General features: G+C 41.0%; 1 protein-coding gene across 2 annotated transcripts in view; it reads right to left on the bottom strand.

Annotated features, from left to right (window-relative positions):
- Positions 1-8,370, bottom strand: part of Il7 (interleukin 7) — a 39,450-nt gene extending 31,080 nt beyond the window's left edge. For both annotated transcript variants that reach the window (XM_026786830.1, XM_005361858.2), the window contains exons 1-2: positions 8,345-8,370; positions 2,096-2,229 (exon numbers count right to left, since the gene is read on the bottom strand). In XM_026786830.1, the coding sequence (XP_026642631.1) occupies positions 2,096-2,229; positions 8,345-8,354 (144 nt within the window). In that variant the 5' untranslated portion in view covers positions 8,355-8,370. The remainder of the gene's footprint in view (positions 1-2,095; positions 2,230-8,344) is intronic.
- Positions 8,371-10,789: the final 2,419 nt, after the last annotated feature.

The raw sequence follows: 10,789 nt of genomic DNA, 5'->3' as shown, positions 1-10,789 counted from the left end.
TCTATCTATCTATCTATCTATCTATCTATCTATCTATCTATCTATCTATCTATCTATCTATCTATCATCTTTAAGAAAGGTTTCTGTGTAGCTCTGGCTATCCTGGAATACACTCTGTGGACCAGGGTAGGCTCAAACTCAGAGATTCACCTGCCTCTGCCTCCTGAATGCTACAATCCTGGGGAACTAGAGTTACAGATGGTTGCTAGCCATGTGAGTGCTGGGAATCAAACCAGAGGCCTTCTGGAAGAGCAGCCAGTGTTCTGAACCCTTAAGTCATCTCTCTACTCCCTCGCCAATAATAATTTAAACATGCAAAACTTTTTTGTAACTAGCAATTGAAGAAATGTGAAGTAAATTAAACAGACCGCTCAACAGTGAAGAGGACTGCCTGATCTTTAGAGGCCTGGAATTTGTGTGGCTTACAGTCACCTCTAACTCCAGCTTCAGGGGACACAATACCCCATCTGATCTCTGTAAGCACTGAGAGGCACTTACTTCACTCTCATACAGACACATGCAGATAAATATTACCAAAAAGAAATGTGATAAGAACATCTTTTTTTTGGGGGGGGGCGGGGAATTCTAAACATTAAGTGATTTTGCTGAGGAAGAACAACAGATCACAGCAAGCATTTTATATACTCTAGAACTGATGAGGTCTCCTTCAGAACAAAATCTACTGAAGTCTGTCAAGCCTTTAGCATGCTCTCAGTGACTAAATCTGCTCTGCAGTCTCTGCAGTAGCAATTTGTGGTGACTTTCTCTTCTCTTTTCCTCAGATTAACAAAAACATCTTTAGGATCACACTGCCATGCCATTACTTAGTTGGACCTACTGAGATTTCTCCCATGCCTTCTCAGTCCATCTTCATAAGAGTAGCCATGCCTTGCCTCCAGGAGTAACATCATTGCTCTTGCTCTGGTTTCTGGTTGAATGTGTTGAGATAACCTATTCTATATTTTCAGGAAAAGATGTGCCATGACTTGGTTAAATAAACCTCCTCTGTTAAATTTACAACAATTTCTTCCCTCAGTCCCCTCTCTTTACATTTTTTGCATATACACCTTTACTTGTTGACTGCTATTGAAATAATACTATTTATTTCTGTGCACAGGTAATACAATTGAATCACACGTATATCATCTTGGTGAAAAAGATCAATTTAGAAGCAACATTTAAAGTACTTAATTTCCCAATATCATGAAATAGAAAACATAGGAAGTACTGAGTGGTGGATATGCTTTCACTTCCTGTCAGTTGGCAAACAACATAGAACTTTATGTCCCAGTATTTATTAACCACTTTGCATTTTCTCTACCTCTTCCAGAGGCAAAACAGTTTTCCAAGGTACTAGTCCACTTCACTGTATGTAGCAGGGATATTAAAAAAGACCTTCAACAATGTCTTCTGTGTTTTAAACACTAGGGAACAGTTTTGTTTGCCACATAAGACTTCAGTCTGACTAAAAAGGTAAGTCTCCTGATTAAATCAACCTTACATGATAACTTTTACTGTATTGTCTATGTGAAGACCACAAAGAAATGCCATCAGCAACAAAGTCCTGCAACAAAGTAGTGATTCTAAAAAGATTGCAAGACACAAGGTTAACCTACAAAAAACAAAAGTCTGTGCATATATACCAGCAATAAATACATGCAATTTTAAATGAAAGCCAGCATTATTTAGAATCCTGCTATAGTATGGAATATTTCCATATAAGTCTACTGATTATGGATATGATTTGTGTGGAGAAGGGTACATACTCTGATGAAAGAAACCAAAGAAATACACAATCGGGTGGTGTGACAACTTATGCTAATGTAAAAAAGACTCTGTCTTAAAGAAGGGAATTCATAGGCCTCACCAAATAAAATATGTAGATGACACTAGGCATCTTATACATTACAAGGAAGAATTTGACTCATACTTCTAAGAAAAATAATCAAGTTTGAAAGGCTGAAATATGGGCATGATTGCAGCTACTTACCTCCTTCCTGGTCAAGAATCACAGTGGGTCTCTGATTATAGGACTAAAAAGCATATTCCCATTTCCCAGAAGGCGAGAATGCAAGGAAACAAAACAAGCACGTACCAATTCATCGATGCTGACCATCAGCACACTCTCATATGCTTTACCTTCTTTATCTTGAATGTGGCAATCAGATGATGTGACAGGCAACAGAACAAGGATCAGGGGAGGAATTCCAAAGATATATCTAAAAGAAACTGCACCCAACAGTTAATGAGCCCAAGGTAGATGCCACAGCATGTTATACGAGGTTGTGTTTTACAGTTGTAATGAACACCTATATCTAATAATTTTAAACATACATCTCAATTCTCGCATAGCACAGAAAGATCTATAAAAATGAAACAGAGACAGCAAACCCGAGCTAGCAGAAGCTCACAGACCCTGGACCAACAGCTGGGGATCATGCATGGGACCAAACTAGGCCCTATGAATGTGGGTTACAGTTATATGGCTTGGTTTGTTGTGGGGCGGGAGGGGGGGGGCTCTGGTGGTGGGACCAGGACTTACCCAGGGTTTATGAACTGCCTTTTTGGAGCCTATTCCCTATGGTGAGATACCTTGCTGAGCCCTGATGCAGGAGGAAGGAATTTGGGTCTGCTCCAACTTGGTATGACAGACTTTGTTGGGTCCCCAAGGGAAGCCTTACCCCCTTTGAGGAGTAGATGTAGGATGGGATGGGGAGGAAGTAGGGGGCAGAAGAAGCAAAGGGATGGGGAAATGGGATTGGTATGTAAAATGAAAAAAATTTACATAAACATCTCTTCTCTCTCTCTCTCTCTCTCTATATATATATATATATATATATATACATATATATATATATATAATAAAATTTTCTGACAAGGGTAATCAAAGACTTCTGAAAGATATTCAGTAGGGGAGAGTGTGACAGGTGCTACAAATCAGTTGGATTTGTAGCAAACATGCTGAAAAGTCACACATTATTTAAAATACATAAAAGATGTCATATGAATGCTTATTTATACAGAACATAGCCCTCATGAAGGCAAATCCAGTTCTTCTCTGGAGGAAATGATGTGGGGGGGGGACCTCTTTGCTTCTGCACTATGGTGGTTCATTATTTGTAATGATGAAACTTAGAGAGCTTTACCTTCCCCAAACTCTGATCTTCTCCATATTTTATTATTTTACACATATATTTTCACAAAGACTTAGATTCTGTTCAAGAATGCTCTCTCTTAATTCTTTTCATGGTAAGAATATCTCAAAAAATAGACTCATGTCTTCTCAGCTGATGGTTTATGATTGCTTTTTGTAAGACTTGACAATTAGAGTCAACTGTCCAATCAATAGGAATGAAATTTCAAATCACCTGGGGTAAATAATTAAGATGCAAACCAAGTGGCACCTAGAAACATTAAAGGCAACCTATTTATTCATGAGTCTGCACATCTTGCTTTCATAGTTTCATAAACTTGGTTGGGTTAATGACATACTTACCATGCAAAATCAAATTAGCATTATAACATGTAGTGCTCAGCATTATATGTGAAGCTTCTCTATTTGTCTAAACAATGTTTCTCTAAACCCAAGGAACTGACATTGACATCAGCCTAAAGACTGTAAAGTACACCAGAAATATGTCATATATTATACTATTGTCCAATGATATTTAAAAGTCAGAAGGGTTTACCATAAATTATAATCTAAGTGACTCATTTTTTTTTTTACAAGTAGAGAAAATGTGCTTGGTAGAAGTTCTGGTAACTCATAGAACCTCAACCATAGACAAAGAACTACAGGCAACTAAGGCATGCTAAGTACAGTAAGGAGCCCACACCCCTGAATTGGTTATCCATTACAAAATCATTAGCCCTGAAAGCTTATATATACAAGTGACATTATACAGAATGAGCAGGTTGTATTTACATATTTATAAATATCTTTCTCCTCCATCTCCCTCTCTCTCCTCCTTCCCCTATGTGTGTGTATGTGAATGAAATAACAAAGAAAATAAGGCCATGAATTCGAAGGAGCATAATTGGGGTAAACTGGAGAGATTGAAGGGTGAAAAGGGAAGAAGGGAAATGATGTAATCATATTTTAATTTCAAAACCCCATAACTCATAGCTTCCCATATTTATATAAAACTAATACTTGATACTCTCAAAAAATAATCCAGGAATGGACATAAAATCTATTCCAAATTCTCCACTAAATAATTCATTTCAGATCAAAGATTATGATCCTAGGTGCTTTTAATTGGACTACTGAGCCAGGGGCTGTTAGGTAAATCTATTGTCTATCTATTAGGTAAATCTATTGTCTATCTATCTATCTATCTATCTATCTATCTATCTATCTATCTATCATCTATCTATCTATCTATCTATCTATCTATCTATCAATCTATCTATCTATCTTCTACCTTCTTATGTATCTTATGTAAGAGACCTTCAAGTTAGCCTACTTTTTGTAGCACACAAACAACAGTTGCTAAGATTAGATGTTAACCTGAGTCTTCTACTTCATTGGGATTTGATTTTAAAATGTCCACAGTCACTTGATAGCATATTATCACACTGGTATTCGGATTGAAAGCCACTTCCCTACAGTATCAAACATCTACTCTCTCCTATTACCTTTTGCCAGCCAGGATACACACTGATCAATTATTAACATATTTTATCATATCTACATACGTTTTTATGGCAACATGCTGTTTATTTCGTCCTTGGCCTTGCAAGCTTCCAATACTTAGGCTTTGGGAGGAATAGACAGAGGAAAGAGATGGGGGATGTCATTTGAACTCAAAGAAGAGTGTGATGATGTTATTAATAAAGAGATTAATTTGCATCTATACTTAAATCTTATTTCAAAGGTCCATTTTCTGTGCTTTAGTAAGTTACTTTGTTTTACTTTATAAGATTACCAGTTTTCTTCTTCATGCCAGTTTTCAATAATACTGTACTTCATCTGAACTTACAGTTCACCGGACAGCATTTTGTCAATGCTCTACAGTGTTGGTTTGGTGGAATACTTTTTGCACATGTGTGCTACATGAAAATTTCAATTATAAAACTATTCTTAAAATACAATTCATTTCCTGTAGATCCTAACAATTAAGCAAGGTAGCTATTCTCAGACCATGGAGTCTTTAAAATATAGATAATTGGGGGTTTTATCTTGATCTGACAATGGACTAAATGACGGACTAAATTGCTGAATTGCATTTAAACTTCCTGCGCCTAATCTCAAACTCTCAATGATCTCTTAATGTATCTCTCTTCTCTCTCATCTCTCAAACACTTTAACTTTTCAGATTCTATTCTATAATCCAAATAGAGAAACCCTTCACATTTAAATTGCCCCAGGCATAATTCCATAAACAAAAGGGCCCAAGATGCCTATCTCATAGGTTCCTGGCTCTATCCTCAATCATGTGTACTTTCTTCTGTAATTCCAGTTGTTTCTTCCAAATACATGCACAAATTAAGATTTTTCTGATGTGAGGGTGTTTCTAACACTGTTGTCTCAATGGGAATTCAATATTTGCCATATCTTGCTTCTTTTTCTTTCATAGCACACTTCTAAGCCTGAACTTCTCATTAGGTCACAGATAAGACAAACTGGAGCAACAATACAAGACATGCGTTGGCTTGTAGGATTGTCTTTAAATCTCCCGAAGGGTTTGAAACTGGAGAATTTGTTTTCAGTAGGGAATATGGTTAAACCAGAATGATAGCTGTCGAAAAATTCTTGTTGGTTTTTAATGTAAGCCAAATAATACATTCGATCTCCAGCTGCTTAAGTTATGAGGTCAAAGTGAACATAAATAAATTCGCTTCTTCAATCCATCATATCCAGTCATTTATCAGTTTCCTTAATTGTTACTTTTATTTTTTGAGATTGCAAAATAATTTTATTTCTCCCATCCATTTCATACCCCAAACCTTTCTATATGCCATTCCTTACTCTATTTCAAATTCACGACCTTCCTCATTGTTGTTATCTAAAACATAAACACTACCTGCTCAGTCTGTATAATCTTACTTGCGTGTATGTTTTCCAGGCTGACCACTGGGATAAGCAGTTGGCATGCTTTTCCCTGGGGAAGACAATTTCTCCCACACTCAGCATTTTCTGGATGCTTGCAATCCTTTGTCTAGGGCTGAGGCCTTGGGGGCTTTTCCCATCCACTTTAAGGAGTGTTCATTGAATGTTCTTTTGTAAGTCTATTTAAACAGAGAATTCAGTTCTACAGCCACTTTGTGATGTTCATACATACAGGTCATTCACATTTTACAGTAGAGAATCTGGAGCCCAGAAAACAATTTCCCAAGATAGTGTTCCCAGGAGAAATCAAGATTCACATCTGACATGCTTAGGTTGACTTGTCTGGGAATCCAGTTTTCAGCTACTCAATGAACTTCCTATAACTGCATGTACAGATAGTCAAAAGAAGTAAAAAAAATAATATTTTCTTCTGCATGAACATCACCAAGGTACTTCCTGATGAAGCTCTGAAACTATATCATCTGGTTCCATTTCAAGGAAAACAGTAACTATTTGGACATAGAATAAAGTTATTTGTCAAGAGTCAGGATAAAAACACTTCATCCCTGTGGGCTATGCACACTGGTTCTATGAAAGAACTTTCCATTTTTATTTTAGATGTATACTCAGTGATGTGAAATTTCTAATTCTCCTTTAGAGCTCTTGAAGCTTCCTGCTCAATCCTAGTCATTCTGTGTTTCTCATGATTGCACTTTATTAGCAAATAAAATGTATAATAAAATTCTTAAGTGAGGCAGCACAACTGCAGGTCAAATAGTGAATCTTCATTTACTTACTGCCCAAAAAAGCAGGGTAGAAAGAAAGACCAGCACAGCACACAGCCTAAATGGAGCTTAAGCTCCTTCCTAGGGGATGCATTTTGGAACAAAAATGAAGAAATCCATTCACTTTAACTCAAGAATTAAACATTTTCATATTCTGTTTACTCACACCTTATGATGCTTGACTAATGTGGACAGGAAATTAAGCCTCCATATTTAAATTATACACCTTTGCTTTCTTTTGTCCTTTTATCTTCCCAGATTATACGTTAGTCAAGGGTTAAAGTCAGGAGTGAAAAGAAGCGATTTCAGATCCAGTGGCATTGTAAAGGAAACACGGACACGCTTTCTGGTTGTAATTAAATTCCTGGACTGGACGGCACCCTCACCAAGAGTACGTCCATGCTTCCTTGCATAGTCTCTCCGGTCTCCACACCTCTTTTTTGGTTTCTGACAACTACTCCATTATACCCAGCTCCTTGTTCTCTAATACCTAAAGGATGGAAAATAATAGGACTCAAAGGAGTGGCCTGGAAAAAAAAAGACACAGAGCTTCGGAAGGAAGAGCACTGGGCAGGCTCCCTGCTCAGGCACCCTAGCAGGTTCTAGGAAGTATTTACTGGAAAACATTTCCTCGAGTAGATCCTCTTTCCTCACATTCCGTTCTGTTCTCATCAATGCTTTTTTTCAGCATTTGTTTATTTATTTTAGTTCTAGCTACAAGTGGATTCCAGCCACTGTCAATTCTACTTTTGTCCATTTTAGGTCCTTACTTATTTCAAGCAAATGCAAACCTGTTAGACTGATCAAGGTGCTAAGAATTTGTACTCATAGATACGTATAGTCCTATCTCCCTTTTGTAGCAAATATGTAGAGGGGGTGGTGGGAATCCGGCTTTTTACAATTCCCAGACGCAGGACTTGTGTTCCCAGCAAATAACGCAACATACAGCCTGGGTCGGAAACTCCCAGAATTACTGAGGGGAGAAGAGGGGGTTTTCCAGTGATCTGTCCTTTAGGGTTTAAAAGCGCATCCTCGGGAGCGACTCTTTCATTCTGCATGAAGTTGTGAGCTACCAGAGCCCAGCGACTCCCTGAACATAGGCAGCCTGTGAGTAACTTTGCGCTGTCAGGAAACGGGGAAGGGCTGCTTGGGCATGTCGCTGACTAGGGACAGAGTGTGACTGTTAGCCACTGACTACTGAGACCTGATGCAGGCGGCCACCGCGGGGCGACTCCTGCTCTGAGTCTCGGTCAGGGGACCGAAAGCCGGCGTCAGGAAGGGCTCCTCCCCGCCTACCCCGGGCTGTACGCCCAGGTGCCAATAACTCTGGGCCACCGAGCTCAGCGCGGGTAGTAGTTGACCATGGGAGAGGCCGTGCTCCCAGCCGGTCCAAAGTGCAAGGCCGGGCTATTCCCGGACGTGCGGGGGCGGGTTGCGCGTCCCGGAGTGTCCCAGAGTCCCCGGCGCGCTAGGCGCACCTACGTGCGCACCGGAGAGCAGCGCTTACCATGGAACATGGTCTGAGGGAGGTGGGTGTAGTCATGATGACTGGGACTGCAGCAGGAGCGAGCTCTCAACACCCATAATCACGCCCTGGACCCCGGTCATCCGCCGAGTGGCCGCACGCCGGTACTGGGCAGGACAGTCTCGGCAGCTGGCTCCTCTCATCCACGCCGCGCCTAGTCCATCCATCCCAGGAGAGGCCGCATGCATCACCCGCTGGCCAGGCGCTCTGACTCTGCCATAACTTCCGTAGGCTCTGCCGGCAGAGTAGGCAGGGTACTTTCAGTTTCTACTTTGCGCTGGGTCTTCAGGTTCAATGTTTGGGTTTTATACCCTTAGCGTCTTCCCCATGCACCTGGACCAGGATCAGTGGTGGCTGCAAATTTCGAAAGTACCTCAGGAGAAGCCAGCTGGCCTTCTGGATCAGAGAGATTCGGCTAAAAGGCTTTCCAAATGACTTCTAACCGCTTTGGCAAGCCTGGGAGACTGGGAGCTAAAACCACCGGTTGATAATATGTCCACAGAAGCCGCAAAAGTGCAGCAGTGTGAAGGCTCGCTATTGCAAGTCAGTTCCACTGAGGAGGCGTCGCTGCTTCTGCCGCTGATGTGGCGGACGTTGCCAAGTCATCTTAAAAAAAAAAAAAAAGGAAGTGAAGAACGATTAAGAGGGTCACGCCCTCTGCCCCTCTAAGCTCTCTAACTAGTTTCTTTCCTTCTTGTCTTCGGTGCAATGCACCTGCTCAGGTGGCACTTTAAGGAAAAATAATTCTTGTGAGCTCACCTAGTATAGTTGGTCAGTGGTATTTTAGAAAATTAAAACTCGTTAGGTAGGGGACGTAGAAGTTACTCATAGTAATTGCTAACTAACCCCCACAGGTGCTTTTACCTGACATGACTAATAAACTATCTATCTTGATTGCTTTATTGAAAAAAAATTTTTTTGTAGTAGGTGTGAGTCACCAAGGTGATTTGCTGCTGTTTCTCATAAGCAGCAGAGACCTTGCTCAGGTGAAGGTGGGTAGAGCAAACCAACAGCAGGACAGATCAGAGATCTCGCTGATGGTTCCCATTCGTCTAGCATCTGATCTATGCCAGTACTGTGCTGAACATTTTACGTGTACTGTGGCATCCGAAGCTTTCTGTGAGGCATACCATTTTCTTATCTGCAGTTCAAAGACAGATGTGGGAACAGAGGCTTCCTTGAACAGAGCTATGTTAACACAGTTGGCCTAATTAGGACAAAATCCTCCTGCAGGCTGGCTTCAAAGTCTCCTTCCATCCTCCCCTGTGTAAGAAAAGTCCATGAATCCTGCAGTGTAGACACCAGGATACTTAGAAGGAAGGTGATTTTGGAGTGCTGGGTATGCCCTTAAGTCTTTAAGGAATCTTGGGAAGGTTTCTGGAGTTTGTGGTTCCTAAACTGACATCTGAACAAAGGAGCTGGTACAGAGAGAGCTTCAAACTCTCTTGTGGTTTAACAGTGAAAAGACGCAGAAGGGAAGGAGTGGGAAGGGACCGGCTCTGTGCTAGAGTGTGAAATGAAGCGGTTCACACCGGGCGCTTGGCTGTGTCTTCTGCTGGTACTCTTGTTGTTCACATTCAATCTGTAGACCGCTGCTATTAGTGCTCTTCCTGAGTTAATGTTACCAGGTGACTACAGAGGCTGATTAGGGAGGTTTCCACAGTGTCTCTGGTTTCACCCTCTCATAGCATCGGGGAATTTGAGAGCACGTATCATTTTTATTAACCTAAAATTTTTATTGATTATTTGGAAATTTCACATAATACACCCTGATCACCCTTCCTTGTCACTCTTCCCTGTTTCTGCATTCCTTCATGAGTTGGGCCCTGTTCTTTTGGGTCCTGACTCATCTTCACTGCAGCCACTGGCCTTTCCTCCCTGTTCCCCAGACAGCTCCCCTCCACTGAGACGGTTTACCTGGGATATGACTAGAATCCAATATTGCCGTGGACAAGAACTATGCCGGTGAGAAAATGCTTTAAGGAAGGACAATAAAGATGTCCACAAAAGCAGGCAGAGAAAACAAGGAAAACGGGAGAGATGGCAAATGAAATCAGGAAACCAGGCCGAGTGGGAAAACTCACGCACTTCCAAAAATGTCACTGAAACTTCGGAAGTAGAAAAAGAGGTTGCAGCCACTGTTAAAGATTAATTCCATAAACATGCCCAGGTCTGTGATAAAAATACGCAACTCCCTGGCCCTGGGGTTGAAGCAGTAACAAGTTTCTCTTGTTCTGAGAGACCCCCCCGCCGCCCTCTTATGCTGTTGGGCTTTTGGGGGTAGTGTCAAAGAATGTCTATCAACAATGAACCAAAGGGGAAATCCTTTTCCTTCCTGGTGCAGTCACCAGAAAGACGGACAGAACAAGACTGGTTTGTAGGCAAATCCTGAGGAGAAGGAGGTGAAAACAGAGGGCCAGGAGAGGA

Source organism: Microtus ochrogaster, linkage group LG5 (assembly GCF_000317375.1).
Source record: "Microtus ochrogaster isolate Prairie Vole_2 linkage group LG5, MicOch1.0, whole genome shotgun sequence".
Classification (NCBI taxonomy): Eukaryota; Metazoa; Chordata; class Mammalia; order Rodentia; family Cricetidae; genus Microtus; species Microtus ochrogaster.
Note: the sequence above shows the minus strand (reverse complement) of the source record. Positions and strands in the feature narration are given on the sequence as shown.